Source organism: Pomacea canaliculata, linkage group LG9 (genome assembly GCF_003073045.1).
Source record: "Pomacea canaliculata isolate SZHN2017 linkage group LG9, ASM307304v1, whole genome shotgun sequence".
In the NCBI taxonomy this organism is placed as follows: Eukaryota; Metazoa; Mollusca; class Gastropoda; order Architaenioglossa; family Ampullariidae; genus Pomacea; species Pomacea canaliculata.
The window spans coordinates 12,697,386-12,720,263 of NC_037598.1; the positions used below are offsets into that span (position 1 = coordinate 12,697,386).

Consider the following 22,878-nt stretch of genomic DNA (forward strand, 5'->3'; position numbering starts at 1 on the left):
TAATCCTTAAACATTATAATGTGTGTGCGTGTGTGTGTTTCTGTGTTTGTGTTATATGTACGTTTATGTGTGTTTGTGTGTGTTTCTGTGTGTCTATTATGTGTATGTTTATGTGTGTTTGTGTGCGTGCTAATATGTGTGGGTCAGGTCGGAAGATGTGGGAGGTTAAAAAAATGTGTTGAAGAAGTTGTCATGTACAGGGCCGGCGTTAGGGGGTGGCAAATGGGGCGGCGGCCCCAGGCCCCGCTATCAAAGGGGCCCCGCGCTTCAGCCCCGAGGTAAGGTGACCAGACGCTTTTGACCTCGTGTCCCGCCTGCTCATAAAATGTCCGGGCGGGGACAACATCCCGCTTTCTGGCAAGTCCACAATGTTCCGCATGTCTTTAAAAATACCGTACACTGATTCTCATCCGCGCCTTTGGTTTTGGTGTTCTCTTGTTGATCCCTATTTCTTTTTCGTCGCTGTGCGGGCTCCGGTGTTTGACCCGTGACGATAATGACCTGCCGGCCGATATCTTATTGCACGCGCCGCTGGTACATCGCCGGTGGTCGTTTGGTCGTCTCTCGTAGGTGTCAGCTTCTTTGGTTACGGTTGTCCGAGTTCCCCCACTTCCTAGTGGCAGATGACTACACCCCAAACCTAGTGTATATGGAATGGACAACAGTCATGTCAGCCTGTTATTATTTTTTATCTTTTAACTTTGTGTTGGAATGCTACAGAATGCCGATTTCTAACTCTGTTATACTTGATATAATAAATTTTTAGAAAAGTAAGCTAGGCTAAAGTTAAAAAAAAATGAAAAGTGCATTTTACATTTTGGCAGACGATGCCGATCCAAAGGCATCCACAGGCCACCCCGGGTATAGAGTTGTAGACTAATGTAGTTTGCTTGGTGATGGAGAGACGGGAAGAGAAAGTTTCACGGTGTCGTGAAGTAACTACAGAAAACAAGTTCCTTTGACATCTCTCACTTCGGGCTTAGAGGTTGCAGTGCCATAGGTGGGCCCCATCCTTTCCATTCACAGAGTGGCCATACATCAGTAACATATCCACCTCTTTACTGTCAATTCCAACTGGCTTGCAGGTCGCCCAAGTGGCACATTAATCCAGCGACCTCAGTGCACGAACGTTCTTCTAACGGTTCATGCCGATAAATCATTGTGTCCGGCGGCCCTCTGACACCTGGCCCGCTACCCCGACTACCCCGCCTACCTTAGGTCTGGAAATTGTATACTGCAGACTGCTTGGGTGTTCCTTCTTCAGACAGAAAAGAAAAAGACGGAAAACAATCCACTGACCAAGGCCGGACCCCTTCACAACCGCGGGCCCGGGTACACCAGATACCCTGCCATCTCATCAAGCCTACGTCAGCACGTTTCCCCTCACTTCTCAGCATTTCGTCCCCCCACCCCCGCGTGTTTTCCGATGCCCGGCATTTTATTCGCTTCCAGTAATCGTTTTCTTTGAGTACGGATCAGTGACTGAACTAATGTCGGGGACGATACGAACACCGACAGACGCCAGTGAAAAGACAGTTAAAGGTGGAAACATTGAAAGGACTTTTTAATTGTGAGGTGCAACTTTGACAGCGAAAATTCACGAAATTCTTGTGAAAAAATTTATGACACTATCTTGCAATGACCGAAACTTTACAAGGAGATTCACGGTCTATAAAGTAGGGTTTCGGAGTAACAGCCTCGCAAGATGGCGAAGTACCATAATTTGTTACAGCGCCTCACCTCACGTCCGCAAAGTTGGCTGAGAGGGAGATAAAGTAGGAATATTTTAATTTAAATGTTAAATACCGGTTTTCTATTTAAAATGGAATACTGTAGTAGCGTGGACAGATCTGCCGTTGAAAGCACCACTACTCGGCAAAGTCAGAGGAAAGTCGCCCCACCCCACCCATCCCTATTTATCGGCGTTCTTTGTCGGTGACGTCACCATCATCGGCACGCGTCCCGCTTTCGCCCCCGAAACGTCTGGTCACCTTACCCGAGGTCATCTTTATGACTTATTGCTAGCTGTGGTAAACATGTTGTGACAAAAAATGACATTCAGAAAACACTTCTAAGTTCTAATTAAGCAAATTATTGAACCCATGTCTTCACATTAAGCCCGACAATAACAACAAGCAGTTTATGAAGTTGTCGTCACCATATTATTTAGCTTTAAGAAAAAACTGCTACCGTCACAAACGGTTACGAACAATTAAAACACTAAATTCGTGTGTTTTTTCGCGAAATTGATCCAGCCTATCTAACTGTATATAAATCAGTGCTTCCAGCATCATATCAATAGGGATATTGATACACGTACTCCATGACCCCGGCCCCGCGCGGATGGTCGGCCCCAGGCCCCGCGTGGTCCTAACGCCGCCTCTGGTCATGTAAATGGACGATGAATAAGTGAACTGTCTTGTTTACATGTGTACGAATAGATGGCGCTTAAGTTCAGATCAAAGCACGGCTTAACTGCTTTAAACATTCGTCAGTCTTCTAGTTTGTGAAGGTGAACACGCCTGGGGAAATTTTGTCCTCAGAAATCATGTTTTAAAAGTAGTACCTTGATTGTGAACTAAGATTAATTTTTGTTCTGTATAAGAATGAGCAAACTTCCTAGTCGTGACAACAGGCGAAAACAGACATTATTGAGACAAAAGAGAAGGAAGATTATAAAGTAGTTCTCTTCGTAATCTATAAAAAATGGACAGTGCCGGCAGAGGAAAGGCGTTTAATGGTCACCAGATAAAATGAAATCATTGAAGCATGTCCCGCTGGGAATTCTAGTTAACTCGTCAAAAAATTGGATGTTGCTTTTAACTCATTCACTGCCCAAATCGTTGGACTTCACTTTTTTTGTGGTCATAATGTCTGTGCGGGCTGTGTGTTTTCATCAGTTGAACTAGACTCGTCCATGAAAGTACAGGTGTACAAGTGGCCTATAAATTGCAAAAGGTCGTTTGTAGCGGGGGTTCAAAGAGGACAGTTTTAAGTTTTGTATTCCTTGGCTGTCTTGAGCTGCACGGCAAATATGAGAGCAGCGCAATGTTCACAAGCTGTTCTGCTTGAGTAAACAAGGAAGCTAAACAACAAAGCAGAACGCTGAACAAGGCTGAAAGAAAAACCGGAGGAAATCCCTGGAGAAGATCGTTTTTTCCCTTCCTGTGTGAAGCAGTTAGCTCTCCACTATTCACTAGGCGGAAAGCTATTGCTTTTGACTCACCTGACCCAACGGTCGTGAAACCGATAGAGTGACAGGTATCACTGCAGGAGTGTCATTGGGTTTATCATGTTATCATATCGTGAGCTTGTGCACTCGATGGGCTTTCAGAAAAAACAACTCAACAATAGTTTTTGCACGCTAATTGCCGAGGCGTTTTACTGACGGTATCCACAGGCTTAAGCAAAAAATTTGCATTGATAAATAAATGATAAGATAAGAATTAATACAAAATGTTCAACGGAAACATATATCTGAGTAGACACAATTAAGTAAATTATGCATTTAAATAATTGAAAACGGATATCACATACAACTGGAACTTTGCAACAAAGATTTAAAATATGCATAAATGATAACTAATGGTGTCTCTTTAGCCTGTTTGTGTTAAAAAAATGTACAAAATTTAGCGTGAAAATAGCAAAATTCATCAAATATAAAACGTTCATACCCATCAACAATTAAAACACCAAAAGTGGAAATCAGGAACAGGCAATAATTGAAAGCAGGAATATAAAATATGCAAATAAAGTTTACGGTAGTGCGGGTTGGACGGGGCACGAGACAAACGGAGGCTGTTACTATAGTCAAGGTTGTAGTTGTCCGGTGACCCTGTGCCCTGTGACCTGTGCCCCTGAAGAGAGGGAGACGCGTGTTGGCCGCATGGTAACAGTGGAAGGTAGTCATGGTACCTTCGAGAGGATTTGGGGGTAGGAGTAATAAGAGGAGGGAGAGGGTAGAGTAGTGTATAAAACACTCGCTTGTCACCACTGCAGTGAGAAACTCAGGGTTCAGATCTCGTCTCGGGACACTCTGTATCATTGTATGTGACACCTGTCTGCAAGGCTGGGCTATTCCTCTGGGGGTACTTCGGAATGCTCTTCTATCCATCCCCTCCCCCACGTAGTGTGAAATCACTCTAAGGTGGAAGCACTTTCCTAGTATATAAACCAACCAACCAAAGGATAGAGGTCAAACAGAGAGTAGAGAGGTAGAAGCTGTACACCACGAAGAAGATAACGGATTGTGCGTGTTTCACACATCAACCGGCGCCAGATTAAAAGTTCTGTCTGTACCCACGACTGTGTTGAGTGTTGAGGTGAGGAAAGCAAGAATAGGCAAGCACTCCTCCTCTCCCATCTCCCCTGTTCTGCGACACGGAATAAATATTAACTTAAAATTAAAACATTTCTGCCAAATGCAGATAATCATTTTTTGTACAGTATCTCACTTCAAGCTAGTGTCATTTTAATAAATATTTTGAATCCAGTTTGTTAGCCGTATTTTACTCTTGCAAAGGCGAGAAATAGATGAGATAATGAGAAATAGTTTTATTATCAAAAGTAAAAAAAGTAGAGCTTATTTGGAACTAGAACTTCCAATCATAAAGGCACGCATGTCGGGAGTGCTGGCAAATATCGCGAGTTGATATCGAACAAAAAGAAAATAAATAAATAAAAAAATAACAAGAAGTTGAAGTCCCACTTAATTTTACACAATGTGATAATAAAGAGTTTGTAAGGAGAATATATAAAAAGCTGTAAGCATCATTCTACACATCTGCATCTTCATTTCTTCAGAGATTTTAATTCCAGGATACGTCAGGTCTCTTGAAGTAAGAAACCGCTGACTGGTCACGTGTTCTGATGAAATACTTTTCTTGGCGCTTGCACTCTTGTGCGACCTGGTAGCAGTAACGGTACTGAGCCTGTTGAAACAAAGAGAGACACTAAATAAAAGTATTCTGATCATGTGGAAGAAAACACTTCCGATAAAGCATTCTGAACAGTTATTAAGCATAAATCCAAACAAAGCATAGGTCAAAGAAACAGTTAATTCATTAGAAGCCTTCTACTTCAATATATAGAATCTATGTAAACAATTCGATGTGACTGAAGAGACTCTACCTCCGTAGTAACGGCTTTTGGTCTGACGTTTTGAACGTGCCGCACAGACAGGTAGACATCTATCTCCTGGTCATGTCTGGCCCCGTTGATGACTTCATACAGTACACAGAACATGCCACTTCTTGTCATACCATCACTGAAATGAAGAAAAATCACATTAAAGTGCTTTTGGGAAGCTGAAAAGTGTTATAGATATCTCAAACCATATTTCCCCCACAATATAACGTAGAGTACAGTCTCTGAAATTAAAGTGTTTGGAGTAAAGACAAAAAAATCCTATTCACTACATAAAACTTTAACTATTAAGATAGTGTATAGTAGTTTGAAATGATGCTTAGATTTATCTAATTATTGATATCAAACGATCATCCATTTCATTCAGAGAAATCAGACAAAACTGACTTGCACTGCACGACTACAGGTGAGGTGTTCTCTTCAATGTGCCATGATTCCAGCGTGTCCATCAGGTGAAGAATGTCAGAGCTGTTGCCTGGGACGACGCCTGCCCAGTCATCATAGTACAGAACTCGGACCTCTCTTGGTGTGGATGTCTTTATGAACAAAAAAACCCATTTCAGTCTTATCTCTTCATACCAATAAATAAAAAAATATTGTTATATAATGTAAAGAGGTTGAAGAGTAAAAGGAGTTATGAATGTGAATTGCAACAAAAGATTGTTTCAAGAGCACTAAAAAAATACAATGATCCATGTCAAGTGACAATTATAATAAATAATCATTTTTAATTCTGTACGACAATTAAAGCCAACTATTCTACATTAATAACCATTCATATGAACAAAACTGAACACAAAGCAGATGTAGCAATGTTGTAATTTTTTGAAGATTTCTGCAGGTGAGAAAAAAGAAATGGTTAGAAAAATATATCAGAACTAGGAAATGAGTTCTTAAAGAGAAACCTTGGTCATGAGAGACAGGTTGTAGCAGGTAAGATGATCTCCAAGTGCAGAGGTAGAAGTTAGCTTGATGGTGTGTTGTCCCGTTTTCAGCACTTCTTTTTCAGTCTCAGGCCAGTAGTGGCAGTAGTTCTGATAAAAATCAAACGGTAACGCTAATAAATAGAAATAAAACCAGTTAGTTAAAGATTTATTTAAAAAAGAAAACGGATTGTAAGATAAAAACTGTTGAAACAATGGCGTTAAGAGAATAGAAATATTGAGACATAGACACATTGGGAGATACCTATTTAATTTTTAAGCATTATTAGTATGCTAATTACTGAAGCCATAGAAACTCAATATGCTGGAAACATTTCTTTAAAATATCACTACTGGTTGCCAAAAGTATATATTTTGACTGAATCATGCCATGTTTTAAAGTACAAATGCTAAACAGCTGGAAACAGACTAAGACCTTGACTGATTGACTCTGGTTTCTGTGTCCGAGAGAAACAATGGTGTTGACGTCCCATCCGTCAACCAGACGCCACATGTCCACCACGGTGTCCGACAGCGGCAGCTGGGTCAGGATCAGTCCCTGTACTTTCCTGAACGACTGAGCGTAAGCGGAGATAACACAGTCGTTAGGATGACAGAAAAGAACATGATCTTACATTTTTTTCGGTTGCTGTTTTCAGATTTCTGTAAATAGCAATAATCAGCCAACATTGCTCAATGCAAGTCCAGAGTCACAATACTAAAAATCATCTCATTTTTAAGATTTATTAAAGATTTTATTAAAGTAGTTTTAGTTTTCCAGACGAGCAAAGACTTTGGTCTACCACACACCGACATATGTACGGCGTTGATGTACTGATTTCTCCCAGGCACGCGGTCCATGAGGTACACCAGATGGCTGTCGTCTGCAAGTTTACAAGGGTTGTACTCGATTAAAACATGATCAACATGATCATGCTATTTTATATTTTGACAGACTTTATTCTAACATGCAATATGAATAAAATTGCAGTCATTTATACCAGGTACATTTCTAAAGAGCAGCAACTAAAATAAGCGGACATCACCAATGTTACATAACAAAAACAAAAGAGTTTTTCACCTGGCAGTGATTCTTTGTTGCGGTTTTTAAGCCTATTCTCTTCTGACTCAGCGATTTGATGTCTTGGTTTTGGAACAAACCGTCCCAATTCTTCCAAAAGCTGCAAATTAATTTTAAGGCTTTGTAAGGTATTTATGTGTGGGACATGAAAACATCAAAGCTAATATCAATCCCTATGTGCTCACTTTCGAGATAGAGTGTTGCCACCGAATAAAATTTGCAATAAAGGACTCAAAAAATGTTTACTTGCCTTAAATTCCATGTTAATCCTTGGGTTGTGGGCATCGATGTTGCTGGGAAACACAATGTCAAACTGATCAAAGGTCATCCTGGTGCCATGGCTGGTATGTTCTTCAAGAATGACTTCATGAAGGAACTTGTACTGTTCCTGCCAATAGTTCAGAATACGACAATAATGTACAATAAACTCACAGACGCTTTATACTTTTGTATGAAACGTTCAGTAGCATCTATTCTCTTATCAGCTGTAGAGTCTATTCCTTATCGATAAAATTAATAAAAGTTTATAAAATAGCACATGGGACACTTTACTTCAGTCTGGACCATGAGTGTTCTGTCTTCACGTAGTCTACTGACGATCTCCTTGACGTTAACGTTCCGTCCACGTGACCTCAAGTCGGCGGCGATGTCTAAGGCGATGTATGTGCCTGTGCGTCCAACACCAGCGCTAGATTAAGATCGAAGTTAAATTTTGTATTAGATTAAGATTATTAAAAAAACAAACAACAAACAAAAAAGAAGCAATTTAGATGCGCAAATTTCAGCTGACAATTTTAACGAAGCAGCACTGGTGTAACGTGCGTGCGTTCCACGTGCCAATGGATGTTCCCTATCTCCGTTTGATTTCTACTGTTGTTGCAGTTTACACTTCTTGGTGTCCATACGCTGGACCCTGCGCGGTCGTTGTTGATCCGGGCTTCCACTGATCCTCATGTTATCTGCGGCGTACATCTGTGACGTAAACATTGTACACTGTGTAGTGTCCAACTCCTCTCCAAGTGAACCACAGCCGGTAGTCAGCCTTGGTCCTGGCCGGTACTTTCATTGTGGGAAGTCTTCGCCCGCTGATGTTGACATCAAGATTTTCTATCTGGATTTACTCTCTTAGCTTTGATCGCATGCTATAAGTGTGCACGTGCACACAGGTATGCCCACATATCACACGTAGAGAAAATTTCGCGTTATACATTATGCCATAAATACTAGCATGAGACAATTATAGTCCTTCTGGAAGACCAGTTTTATATCTTCACATGGAAGAACCGAAGCAGAAGCCTGTCCATCTGTACATTTTCACAGATAATAAATCTTCTACACTTTTATGAGAGTGCTCTGTACTGCCTGTAGTGGTTAATATAACCGACTCCAGAAAGTGAGTTTTTAAAACAGGCTTATCTTACCTGCAGTGTACGACAGGTATGGCCCCCTGTGCACGTGCCTTGACGTAGCGCCAGAAGCTGACCAGCGAGTAGGTGGACGGCACCCCGTGGTCAGGCCACACCAGGTAGTGATACTGAGATACCGTCCGCTGGTCACCGCCCTACAAGATTTGACATTTAGGACACTATAAGATACTATCACTTAGCACCGCTCCCGAAGACATGGCATGAAATTTATTGGAGTATCTGAGATACCGACATGATGCATGGTTGTGTCCATTTTATATGTATTGCTCTGCCTGTTTTTCTGTCTATCAGTTTCTTTTCCATCTTTCTGTGTAGACATATTCAAGAACAGCATAGACACTTGACATGGTGAAGAAAAATGTTAACAGAACACTCAAAATCTGTTTTCATAGATACCTTTTTGCTCTGAACCACAAAATGGCGGACGACGAAGTCTGCCCTGGTGTCTGCTTTCAGGGCTGTCACTGTCACGTGACCATATGTCTTTGTGGTGCCGACTGATGGCCAGTACTCTTCACACTTGTCCTGCATGTTTAGCAATCAAACAACTGTATATAGTGTTGAATCATTGGCGAGAAGTTTGTAACGCAGGGAATCAGAATTCACTTTTTTTCTTGCGTTGATAATAATGAATAAATTATTCAGATAAACAATCAATCGAATAGTTAATCAATGTTACTGTTAATATTTTACAACGGCTGATACTGAAATAAGGTGTTATGAAAAATGTCCATGTAGGAAATGAACAAGACCTAACTGAAACGGTTTACGTAAAGAGGAATTGTCAGCTGATCGCAATTAAAGAAAAGGACAATAATTTCTCACCTTGCCGCCCTCTATAAGTTTAGTCAACATCACGATCTGCGTGGCGTTCTCTTGCCACACCATCCACCACAGGTCATCCACCGTGTTGGAGCGAGGACCTGAATGTCACAAATTAAAGTAGTCAACGGAACAATACTTTCTTAGCATTAATAGCAGAGACACATACAGAACAATAAATATAAATGAATGGTTATTAATATTTGGTAGTTATATCCCTGGTGTCAAGTCGGCACTGACAGCGAAATATTCTGTACATATTTTTAGAACTTTCATGGACTTGGAATAGTGAAAATATAATATCTTGATAAATTGACAAATGAGCAACTTTATTGACGTCATGGGCATTTAGAAGACGGGAAGTGTGCTGTTACTTTAAAGATATAAAAGGAGGAGATAGTTACGAGACAAGGATAAGGAGAGTGGTGCATGATAGCAAAACACAAAAATACAATCTGTAATCTAAAATCATTCGTAAAGTTTCAGTTATTTCAGGGTGGAGGGCTTGTCATTATCAAAATAGCAATCTACAGAAGCATAATTTTTCTGAGTAGTCTAGATCCTTGAAGAATGAAAAAGCTTTACCTTTCGTTTGTTTCCCAGATGAAAATTATTTAATTTGAAAATATACTCACCTTGTGTGGCGATGTATGCTTTTTCTCGGCTGCATCCCTGAAATTTATTTTTTATTACATTACATAGTTCATAGCACAAATATAAAAAAAATTCAATAGCATTATAGTAGGTTTTGCAATTTTTGTGGGGTTTTTAGGTCGCAATATATTTACTTGCCTTAATGTAACTCGCGTTGATGTAATCCGTGTTGGTGTCTCCTTTTGGTCGCCGAAGAACAACGCGAGAATGATCGTCTAAGACAGAAATTAAAAATAATAAAATTTTTGAATTTATGTTTGTGCTGTTTTTATTAACCTTAGTTTTTTTTAAATTTTAGAATTTGTCATATTTTTTATATATGAAATTTCCACAGCAAAGAAGTGCTATTTGTTTAAATGTCTATAAATGTTTACCTTTGGTGGTTCGTAGGGTATGACAAGTAATGGATAATGGTTATTTTTCGTGTAAAAACACCATTCTAGAAAAGCAGAAATAAGAAATCAATTAAGTCACTCACAAGCACACAGTGCCTTGAAGCGATTCTTGTTTCGGTTCTCAGACTTCAAACCAATTTCGTGAGGATGCTGCATGTCTTTGCGGAAATCCTGAAACGAAAACTACAGGTGAGCGTGCACAGATTTACACCTGGAAAACGGAAATAAGGTACTATTTCTCTAATTTGATAGCAAATAATACAATAATACAGCAGCTTTTTTAAAACCGAGGAAGTTAATTATTACACAAGGGATAAAACGATTGGTGTGCTTTTTCATGTACATTATTTTGGCTTACCACCATGTTCTTGCCATAAATATTAGTAAAAGCTTGTTGACTGATATTCAAGCAGATTTTACAGAGAAAATTACCGCAAATTCCATCCCTAGCTTTCCTGATGCCAGGCTGGACAACAAGGACTTCTGGAGATCATCGAGTATTGACGAGGGCCCCAGTGAGCGGTAGGAGGCGTAGATGTCCTCTGTGTTGTAGATGTTCCCCTCGTCCTCGTCTGTAGGGTCTGTAACCTCTATATCCTCCTTATTTGGTTTTGTCGAAGGCTTTTTGGGTTGACTGTCACCGGATTTTTCTGAAAGACTTGTCTTAATGTCGACATTCTCATATATCTGTTTGTTTTCTGCTTTTATTGCCAACGGTTTACGGGTGGTAGCATTTTTATCATCAGACTTTGTGTTTTCAGAGGTCAACTGACTATTGGTCGGGGCATCTTCACGCAAGTTGCCGTAGATGTGGGGGTCGCTGACCTCCTGTCTGTCCCCTGCTTTGGGGTACGTCTGTGGCTTGACGGGTACTATTGGCTTGTTTCCTGTCAACATACGCAATACATACTTATCTTCGTTCACAGGGAGTCATTTAACTTATTATATTAAAAATAAAGTGAATATAAATAGTGGCAATAAGTAAGTAAAAGGAAATTGTGGCATTTTGCAATTATGTCAAACGTTTGTCATCATTTACTCATAAAAAGACGCACTTTGAATCTTCATATTTTTATTTGTTAAATGATTGACCAGCAGCCATATAGTAAAAGGTCAATGGGTGTACGATAACATAAATGAAGAGACTGAATTTATCTATTCGGTGCAACGGCCAAAATAATACTGCACACAGGTTATTTAATACCTTAGACGAGTAAGACCAAGTCATTAAATCTTAATTTTGTCTTACCTTTACATGTATTTTATTTATCAACAAAGGGTTCCAAAGCGCTTCTGGGATGGCACGACGCCATGTTGCTACACTATGTTGACAACTTATTTCAGGCAGGATTCAATGTAATAAGATTTAAAGTATAGGTTAATGGTTTATGGTGAGAGTTACGTTTATAAGAAAAGAAGGACGGGGTAAAATAATTAAATTATCACCGTTACGATGTCGTGCCATCTGAGAAACTCATTTGTTCCAGTTTTATTTTATCTTACCTCTCCTTTCACTGACATTTGTCATTGTTTCTGAGAATGTAACTTCATGTTGTGGGCTCTCTTTTTTCCTTCTTAGTAGTCCAGGTAGTCCTCCCTCTCTTTGTCTCCGCCTTTTGAGAGATACAAATAAAAACGCAGCCGCTTCTAATAGTAAATACCTACAAAATCATTTCTAATATTCTCTGCATAACTAAATTTGGCAGATGTATGTCAATTCTCCACACGTATACTATAAATTAAACACACTTGTATATTCGTAAGATTTTCGGAAAAGTTTCTTTACCTTAACCACATAAAGACGATCACTACAACGACTGCAGCAACAATTACCGCCAACACAGGGCCAACGATTGCACCGACAGGGACTTTGTTGGAACTTGATGTCATCGCCTCTATGTGAACATTTGTAAGCATAATACATCTCGTCAAAAACATGAATTACTCTGTGTTTTTTGAACATAAGTATTATATGGTCGTCAGGCATATTCTCTTACCAAAGGGACATTAAAAGTTGCATATAAAGGAATGTTCATCCATATATACATACACACATCTATAGGTAGTTGAAATATTACCTGCTGAATAGCATAGTATGTGCACCACCATCTAAATATACACAAGCATGTTACTTATTCCAAAGGATATGGTTCCTATAGCATCAGATACAATAAATAAATACGCAAAAGTTTAATTCACATACATATTCATATTTACCCATACCCTTGTGATTTCATGTAATTACTATCTTATATATATATTCGCCCTATACCACAACAGACATTACTCTGCTCAACAGACAAGCAATACATACAGACATCTCTTTAACCAGTAGCATATTCTTTCTCAGACCTGGGCAAGGGGCGGCCCGCGGGCCAGATCCGGCCCGCCTCCTGTCTCTGACCGGCCTGCCCGCTGGCGAAGGGATATTCCGGGATAGTATATATACTATATATACAGTATTGGGTAAATCCATGTGTGTAAACACTTTTGTTAGCCATCAACCCGAAACGACGACTTTTCTCCTCACCATTAGCTGTGTGGAACTCACCGTGACAAGTTTTATTCAGTTTCTATCAACTCACCGGTACAAAGATTTCCTCTGTAGCCATCTGAACATCCTGAAGGGCAGGTACCGTTAACAGGATCACAGGTGGTGTTGACAAGACAATGTCCACACGTCTGATCGCAGTTCTCACCGTAAAATCTAGCATCACATTCTGTGTACACACATTACGGCTTTCATTAATCACTGTGTACAATAATTTGTCATTATTTGACTAACAGTTTATTGCTTAGGAACTCATCGAATGTAACTCTATGTAACGATGGTGTCATACAAAAGGAACGTTTAGAGCTTTAAGGTATAATTTTCTCTCCGTTTTAGTGCATAACAACATTTTAATTTACAAATAAAGATAAGCTTCTTTCAATTTATTTTTAAATGTCAGAGTGATGTCGAACTAACCAGTACAAAGACCAGGTTTGAATCCCTCTGAACAGCCATCAAGGCAGGTGCCGTTATCAGGATCACACGTGGTGTCTTGACGACAATGTCCACACAATGAGCAGTTCTTACCGTAGTGTCCAGCATCACATTCTGTGTACAAACATTTTATCTGTTTAATTGGTTGAGGCTCTTCGCATGATCACTGAGCTAACAGCGACGGCCCGTGTGTCTGTTGTCTGTGAGTTAGTGTGTGTGTGTGTCTCTAATCTAAAACTACTGGACAAACCCGATAATAAAACTTGCTCAAGTTACCAGACAACCATCTGCATGATATAAAACAAACATGGAACATAAATAGCTTGACATCTACTCCTTCATCAAAGGGCTAAAGCAATGCAAGAAAAACAATTTCTTAGAAAAAGGAAAACATGAAGTGTCAGGGGATCACAGATACTAAGACGGTATCACATTTCGAGTTCCAGTAATTTAGCTTTTAGGCTTCAAAAGGAGACGCCCAGGACCTATCCATACATTTGAAGTCTTTAGAGTGAGTGAGTGAATTTATTCAAAGTAAGATCGGTTCTTGTACTTCATAACGAGAAAAGAACTCATCATGGTAAATGTGATTTAGGTAGTGAAAAGTGCACGAATGTCTACTGTGCTTATACAAAGCTCTGAGGTTTAAATGTCTACTCACTGTCTTTACACAGAGGTGGTTTGAATGCCCCGTCACAGGAGGGACAACTTCCGTTTATCCTGTCACAGCTAGAGTTACCTCCCATACAATGTCCACACGTTTCAACACAATTGTCTCCATACCAACCTTTCTCACAACCTGCAAGAAGGAAGAAATCCCTAGAAACGAAAGCCTTTCTGTGACATATGTGAAGATATAGGAGTGAATTTCATTTTCTGTTCAAGTAAAAATTTGCTGATCAACGTAAAACAATTTATCAGTTCAAAATACTCAACACCCTAATGCCTAGACGTTTTAATCTTCATTAATTCAAGAAATACAAATAAGTCTTACTAGATTAGCTGGATTAGCTTGCTTTGCTAAGTTATAATTAGACGTGTAAACCAGAAGAAACAGCTAAATGGATATGTAAATATTGTTTATTGTAAATCTCAGAATAAAAGGTTATGATGTTTGTCCGTGACACAGTTATCTGTTGTGTCTTGACTTGTGAATAATCGCTCTCTAGCATAAGCAAGTGAGTATCCTTATTGTTCTGTATAATTTCTTAGAGTTATTATCATCTACATGTTTTCTTTAAAAGAAATCTCCTTTACCTTTCCCAGGTCCTTTTTTATTTACTCTGCTAACAATTTTATCTTGTTTTGAGATATTGCAGTTCATTGTTGCTTCCTACAATTATTCGGCGTAGGCGTGATATTTATATAAAACTGAGCATTTTTCTCGCATTTATGACCTTTGGTCTTACTTCACTTTCATTGCTATTGGTATACATGACCTTAGTTTGTACTGTCTTAAAAATGTGAATGTTCCCTTTCTGTCTTTACACAGAGGTCTGGCTAAAGAGCACGATTGTTTATCCTACTTAACATTAGGCTCTGCTTAAAAGGTCTGAGTGTCCACTTACTGTCTTTACAGTCTGAAAGTGCACGACTGTCTACTGTACTGACATATAACTCTGAGGTTTAAGTGTCTACTCACTGTCTTTACACAGAGGTGGTTTGAATGGCCCGTCACAGGAGAGACAACTTCCGTTTATATTGTCACAGGTAGAGTTACCTCCCATACAATGTCCACACGTTTCAGCACAATTGTTTCCATACCAACCGTTCTTACAATCTGCAAGAAAAAAGAAAATTATCACATAAAGTCGTTCAAACTGGTCAATTGCCGACAGTACAATTTCGATTTGATTGTTAGTTTGCTTGGCAGGAGGTCTACAAAACACACCTTTAAAACCCCGCCACAATGAGACACTCTTTCTGAGGAATGTATTCTTGCAAAATCATTTGAAGCACATCGTCACGTTGGTATCAAGACCGTTTGTGCATAACATTGTTGTAAGCAACACACTTCTTACAACAACTTTTCGGACTTAAGAAAGAGGATCCATTTCCTCACGTTTAATGAGCATCTCATAGATGTTTATACGCGCCGTCAAATGAACTTCTTCAAGATCACGATGAACAAAAATAACGAGGCTGCTTATGTAGTCCAGCTTAATGAAGTGATTGTAAACGCTTTAATGATCAATGTTCAATGTTTCTGCAATTTCTTGTGTCGTGTCACGTGAGTTGGTCTCATCGAATGCTTTTATTATGACGTCATCAACCTCGGTGAGCTTCGATGACTGACAAGCTTCCTTGAGATTGAAATGACCAGCACGGAATATCGGGACCATCATTGGCCCTGGCATTCTAGTAGACTAGTAGAGCATTGCTACCGTAAACATTCGCAACCGTTCACAAGCTTGATGCGCGTTCTTTCAGCTACAGAAGTCAAACAGTAAAATATGGCGAAAATACACAAGAAAATCTTCCATCTTCAACTTATAAAATATCCCAAACTCTACTAAATCGCTCACATTTTTTAAGAATAAAGCTAGAGCTGTCACCTGTCAAATGACATATCAACTTAGTGTGCACTTTTGCTTCCATTTGTTATCTACAGCCTGACTTCACCTTTAAGTTTTTAAATATTTTTCTAATAAGTTTTTTTTCTTTGATACATCATCTTTGTCGCATATCACAGTTCATTGCTGCTTCCTAGCATTATTTGAAGCATAGGTTTCATGTGAGTGTGTATGTGCGTGTTCGCATTTTGTGATCTATGGTCTGGCTTTACTTTCATTGCTATGGTTACACACGAGTTCAGTTTGTACTGTTTGAAATGCATGAGTGTCTACTCACTGTCTTTACACAGAGTGTGAAAAGAGCACGACTGACTACTATACTTATATAAAGCTCTGTGGTTTAAGTGTCTACTTACTGTCTTTACACAGAGGTGGTTTGAATGCCCCGTCACAAGAGAGACAACTTCCGTTTATATTGTCACAGGTAGAGTTACCTCCCACACAATGTCCGCACCTTTCAACACAATTGTGTCCATACCAACCTTTGTCACAATCTGCACGAAAAAAGAAAATCATCGCATAAAACACAAGACAGACAGACAGACAGACAGACAGACAGACAGACAGACAGACAGACAGACAGACAGACAGACAGACAGACAGACAGACAGACACACACATGCACCTTGACGAGCCGTTATATTTGTTGGTATTTGGTCGTAGAATAAACAGCCGGATAAACGCAGCTACTGACAAAGCCTGTTAAACTGCTTCTAAATTTACACAAAAGAGAAGAGAAATATTTAAGTCTGGTTGTAATTTATATCATTACAGTCCAGAAACCATGCAAGATCTTGGCCTGTGGAATAGGAATAAATCAGAAAAGAATAAATATATTAAGTGATTGGTGTAAGAGAAAAATAGACAGGTTCCTCCAGGGCCAGTATATCAAGGTTTGGCTTTGAAAACTAGACAATACAAATATACTCAAGCTATGCTATGTTCAAAAGTAACTTTTCACTTGAATCCTATTTAAGCTACTTCTTCCTCGTGATTATTTCCCTTTATGAAAATTTAGGACACTGAACAAATGTAGACAAATCCTTACAAACCTAACTAAAAATAACCCTTACTAGAGGAACTAGGTTTGCAAAGTTACTACGTATAGAATAAACTAGAAATAATTAAGCTAAACTTTGTCATTAAAAAATCTCAGTATAAAAGGATGTTATGTTCGTTTTATGTATGACATGTCTTGACTTGGGAATTATCACCCTCGAGCATGAGTATGTGAGTTTTCCATAATTGTTCTATATTATGTTTTTAGAGTTATACTTGTTTTCTCTAAAAATCATCTTTGCTTTCTCGGTTTCTTTGTAATTTTTCTGTCAACTATTTTCTCCGGCTGTTTATCCATTATCTTTGGGACTTTTTGTAGTTTGTCTTTGCCTCCTGCTATCATTTGAAATGTAACTTTTACATAAATTGGGTTTTCTCAAAAGCCTTGACGCACTTTTCTAAATTTTTCAAATGGATTTTTTTATATGAGGGACAAAGATCAATAAATGAGATAGTGTCCGCTTTGTTTACCACCTTTACCACCTTTCAAAAAACTTCATAATATCCGTTGTTACAAGGACCTGTCTTTATTGGAGAAAAACTGATGAAGGAGCTCATTTACAACCTCATCTAAACATTATACAACACAAAGAGTTCTGACGAGAGCGAACCAAGTCGAAGTCTGACAGAGCAAGGTCAGGTGAGTATGGTGGGTGTGGCAACACATCTCATGCAAGCTCCAATACATATTAATGTGTGATCAAACTTGTGTGTGGTCTCACTTTGTCGTAACGGAACACGACTCCTTTACGATTAGTATTCAATGTTCTGTATGATGGTTTCGTTCAAACAATCGGCCAATTGCCGACAGTACATACTTGAATTCGAGTGATTGATTCTTTGATAGGAGCTCTAAAATTCGTGGCATCTTGAAAATCCCACTACAATGACAGCACACCCTTTTCTGAGGAATCTCTGCTTTCGCTCCCCTTTGAGACAAATCCTCACATCGGGACCAAGACCATTTGTGCATCATGTTGTAAACAATCCATTTCTCATAACCAGTTATCCGACTGTCTAGTGCACTTTCATAAAGCTGTGAGGTATGTGTACTCACTGTCTTTACACAGAGGTGGTTTGAATGCCCCGTCACAGGAGGGACAACTTCCGTTTATATTGTCACAGCTAGAGTTACCTCCCATACAATGTCCACACGTTTCAACACAATTGTGTCCATACCAACCTTTGTCACAATCTGCACGAAAAAAGAAAATCATCGCATAAAACATAACACACAAGACAGACAGACAGACAGACAGACAGACAGACAGACAGACAGACAGACAGACAGACAGACAGACAGACAGACAGACAGACAGACAGACAGACAGACAGACAGACAGACCTTGACGAGCCGTTATATTTGTTGGTATCTGGTCGTAGAATAAACAGCCGGATAAACTCAGCTACTGACAAAGCCTGTTAAACTGCTTCTAAATTTACACCAAAGAGAAGAGAAATATTTAAGTCTGGTTGTAATTTATATCATTACAGTCCAGAAACCATGCAAGATCTTCTGTGGAATATGAATAAATCAGAAAAGCATAAGTGATTGGTGTAAGAGAAAAATAGACAGGTTCTTCCCGGACCAATTTATCCAGGGTTGGCTGTGAAAACTAGACAATACAAATATACTCAAGCTATGCTATGTTCAAAAGTAACTTTTCACTTGAATCCTATTTAAGCTACTTCCTCCTCGTGATTATTTCCCTTTATGAAAATTTAGGACACTGAACAAATGTAGACAAATCCTTACAAACCTAAATAAAAATAACCCTTACTAGAGGAGCTTGGTTTGGAAAGTTACTACGTATAGTATAAACTAGAAATAGTTAAATTATTATAAACTTTCTCATTAAAAAGTCTCAGTATAAAAGGATGTTATGTTCGTTTTATGTATGACATATCTTGACTTGTGAATTATCTCCCTCGAGCATGAGTATGTGAGTTTTCCATAATTGTTCTATATTATGTTTTTAGAGTTATACTTGTTTCTCTAAAAATCATGTTTGCTTTCTTGGTTTCTTTGTAATTTTTCTGTCAACTATTTTCTCCGGCTGTTTATCCATTATCTTTGGGACTTTTTGTAGTTTGTCACTGCCTCCTGCTATCATTTGAAATGTAACTTTTACATAAATTGGGTTTTCTCAAAAGTCTTGACGTATTTTTCTAAATTTTTCAAATGGACAACATACCCTTTTCTGAGGACTCTGTACTTTCGCTACCCTTTGAGACAAATCCTCACATCGGGACCAAGACCGTTTGTGCATCATGTTGTAAACAATCCACTTCTCATAGCCAGTTATCCCACTGTCTAGCGTAATTACATAAAGCTGTGAGGTATGAGCGTCTACTCACTGACTTTACACAGAGGTGGTTTGAATGCCCCGTCACAGGAGGGACAACTTCCGTTTATCTTGTCACAGGTAGAGTTACCTCCCTCACAATGTCCACACGTTTCAACACAATTGTTTCCATACCATCCGTCCTCACAATCTGCAAGAAGGAGGAGAGGAGACACATAGCACTTAATACACTTGACTAACAGACAGACAGGTAGGAAAAAAAGGTCTCTCCAGTTTACCCAGAGTGGCTGGTAGAACTAGACCTAAAAGCAATGTAGTCAAGCTAAATCATGTTCAAAGTATATTTAAAAAAAAAAAAAGATTCCTATAAATGAAAGGCTTCTCAGACTCTTTGACACTGATGATACATGGGATAAATTTCATTCTCATTTAACTGTAAAAATTTGCCGACCAACGCAAGAAATTATCATTTTACTTTACTCAACAGCCTAACTAATGCCTGTAATTTTATTCTTAATATTAAAAAATTAAAAAAAAACTTTGTGCATAAGTGTGTGTAAGTCGTATAGTGCAGTCTGATGAACACGCGCCCAAATACCTGAAAACATTTACCTGTGCAGTTTGGTAGACTGAATCCTGTTTTACATGATGTACACCTGCCTGTCGTCTTGTTGCAATCAGAACTAGTGATACAGTTTCCACAGTTCTGTGAGCAATTGATTCCATACCAACCGTCAACACATTCTGTAAAGAGTAAGACGAAGCTTTATAACAGAAACAATCCACTAATGCAATCAGTATTATATACTTTACATATTTTCCTTCAACATGGCTGTCAAAGTGATACTTAGGCAACTCAAAATGTTGTAGTTTACTGGGAAAGATTAAAATTAAATTACTAAAGTTTATTTGCATACCTCTCTCCACATGTGTAAGTGAATTATAAAGTGAGGGTGCAAGTTCTGAGACTTAAAGACCATCCTGAACGGTTTTCTTTTTTCAGTTTTCAGTAGATATTGACAAGAAAAAACTAGGCTGTAAACTTCTGCCTGTAAAACCCATCATTTAATTAGTTTTCCTCTACGATTTTCACATGCGATCAACGAGCGCCGAAACAGTGTACGATGTCACGTTGGTACACCTTTCACAAGGTTCTCCTCTCAATTTCCTCTTCGCATGTCACCTGCGTGAGCTCACTTACAACACACACACAAATACAAACACTGTCATAGAGGGTGACATGAGACTAAACAGCCAGCACAGCGAAGGTGGTCGAGCCACAGATGTGGAATGGCTAACAGGTTTGTTTATTAGATGGTGAAAAGAAAAGGGGAAAAGATCTCATTTAATTAACTGTCGCCGGCCATCGTTTCATTTACCAGAGAGACGAGGCGAGTGGATGGTCACCTGGTATAGGGGAGTGGATGCTGAGTCTGCCTAGAAAAACGCAGTCTACAGGAAATGGGCCCTGAGTGTATGGGCCTGATAATGCCATACAGTACTAGAAGAGTTTTAAAAAAAAATTATTGTGGTTTCGTAAGTTAGTTGGAGTTGTTTGATTTTGTCCTGGTGTATGTTGTTGTCGCTAGTCTCAGAGGCAGCGACATTTAGTGTATAACGTATGTCCTCGAGTAGAGGCGTCGTGATGTTTTGTTTGTTTCTGTGGATTAAGATAATTTGTGTGTGTGTGTGTGTGTGTGTGTGTGTGTGTGTGTGTGTGTGTGTGTGTGTGTGTGTGTGTGTGTGTGTGTGTGTGTGTGTGTGTGTGTGTGTGTGTGTTCAAGATATATATTTGTGTACTTAAACATTAATCCCCAGTGACTGTTAGTACAGTAGAACAATACCCAGTGACTAAAATTAAGAGTATCATCCAATTAGTCATCAGTGAAAGCAGTGTTGTATCGTACTCTTAACTTTATTATTCTTATGTTTCATCATTAACTAATAAATAAAAATTTTTTGAGGACTGAGTTTACAATTAAATCTCTTAAGGATTGACGGATGTTTATTTACTGATATTTGTAACATTTATTGTGTATTTTTATTCGTTAAATTCAGTTAATATCATTAAATGTATACATGCCTCCAAAAGAAGAACAGTTGTTTTGGGAAGAAATAAAAGCAAAAATGTCTACGCGGACGCAAGTGTCTGTGACACGCACACGCGCGCACATACATAAACCCCACTCACGTATCTACTCATCCTCCTACTTCCACAAGCATAAAGGCAAAATCATTGTAACATTTAATGAACTACCCCGTGCTTACACATCTTGAAAAAAAAATTTGGAAACACGCTTGCCTTTATGTACATGCAGAGACTTACGTACCCCACACCTGTACCTCACAGATGTTTATCGTAGGTCCGTCATCGTCGCAGTTTCTAGTGATGTTGACCACTTGCCCACTACGAAGCACTGGGATGGTGTATGTATCATTGGTCCAGTCACTCACATCTGTGAATCGTTTGACGAGAGCTCCATCGACAGATACGTTAACACACCGCATTCTCTTTATAACTGTAATCATAAAATAATTGTAAAGAAAAAAGTCTGCTGTAAACACGCACACGTGAGGTATAGGTAGCTACATAGATATTGAATTGCATCTTAAATTTAGACTCCCGCATCATGCTTTTGAGTGTAAAACATTTTAACAAAATTTTTTTTCCAAATAATAAAAGTCCTGTCAGGCAACACTTAAAATGTCAATGATGGGGATGATTCTGGCAAATGACAAAGGTGATAATAATGGTAGCGATGAGGTGAGGAAGAAGGGGAGGATGAATAATGACAACAAACAGTGTAGAAAAAAAATGTTAAGGGCACTGAAACATGAAATGTAACATGAGAGAACACTGACCTTGGCTGAGAAATAATTTGGATGACATTTGAAAACATAAAACTCAAATCCATCAAGTGATACACCTGACTAATACCAATGTATGTGAAGCTCAATGGCATAAACACTGATCTTACGGTCTGTCCGTCCGTAGATCGTGATCATGTTGATGGTGACCTTCTCTCCCAGGTCCACCCACCAGAAAGGTGACGTGTCGCCCACCGCGGTGTGGATACAGTTGGGTGGATTTTCTTGATAATACGTGGTTGTGTTTCCATTTATTGCTGCTGAGCAGTTGTTAGAGGTACTGTACACGGTGCTTATGCCACATGGTTTGTTTGCTGCCACATTTTCTAGGCATAAATATAGAAAACATATTATAAAGACAGTGAAATAAAAATTACTAGAGAAGAACAGTTTAAATAATCTTTCAGCTTTATGTTTAGAAACTTAAATTAAAGATATGGTTTAAAAAAATTAAAAACGTTCAAACACAAATTTACTAAAATTAAGAATTTTGTGAAAACATTAATCTAACATTATAGCAATCATGAGTATGATCTCTATAATCAGTAACACTCAGTTAATTAACATCAGTTCTTATTAATGGTATATCTACCTCATTTTTATTCACTTATACAAAATGGTGTGTGAAGGGGTATCTAG

The 22,878-nt window shown here is 38.9% G+C and overlaps 2 protein-coding genes across 16 annotated transcripts in view; both read right to left on the reverse strand.

The window, feature by feature from the left end:
- LOC112572661 (receptor-type tyrosine-protein phosphatase kappa-like) overlaps positions 1-22,878 on the reverse strand; it is a 503,329-nt gene that overhangs the window by 62,990 nt on the left and 417,461 nt on the right. The window lies entirely within an intron of this gene.
- LOC112572662 (receptor-type tyrosine-protein phosphatase mu-like) overlaps positions 1-22,878 on the reverse strand; it is a 122,989-nt gene that overhangs the window by 42,943 nt on the left and 57,168 nt on the right. For 3 of the 13 annotated variants that reach the window (XM_025252446.1, XM_025252439.1, XM_025252447.1), the window contains 14 exons: positions 10,191-10,267; positions 10,034-10,070; positions 9,402-9,499; positions 8,973-9,101; positions 8,571-8,710; positions 7,702-7,837; positions 7,400-7,537; positions 7,150-7,249; positions 6,879-6,952; positions 6,505-6,645; positions 6,051-6,179; positions 5,533-5,681; positions 5,131-5,266; positions 3,370-4,931 (listed from right to left, as the gene is read on the reverse strand). In XM_025252446.1, coding sequence (XP_025108231.1) covers positions 4,809-4,931; positions 5,131-5,266; positions 5,533-5,681; positions 6,051-6,179; positions 6,505-6,645; positions 6,879-6,952; positions 7,150-7,249; positions 7,400-7,537; positions 7,702-7,837; positions 8,571-8,710; positions 8,973-9,101; positions 9,402-9,499; positions 10,034-10,070; positions 10,191-10,267 — 1,607 coding nt within the window. In that variant the 3' untranslated portion in view covers positions 3,370-4,808. Of the gene's footprint in view, positions 1-3,369; positions 4,932-5,130; positions 5,267-5,532; positions 5,682-6,050; positions 6,180-6,504; positions 6,646-6,878; positions 6,953-7,149; positions 7,250-7,399; positions 7,538-7,701; positions 7,838-8,570; positions 8,711-8,972; positions 9,102-9,401; positions 9,500-10,033; positions 10,071-10,190; positions 10,268-10,530; positions 10,619-10,879; positions 11,335-11,950; positions 12,061-12,233; positions 12,343-13,032; positions 13,168-13,415; positions 13,548-14,094; positions 14,233-15,075; positions 15,214-16,362; positions 16,501-18,122; positions 18,261-19,423; positions 19,562-19,983; positions 20,116-21,701; positions 21,891-22,349; positions 22,566-22,878 lie in introns of those variants that run through there. The other 10 variants (XM_025252451.1, XM_025252450.1, XM_025252445.1 and 7 more) reach the window with 9 other exon arrangements.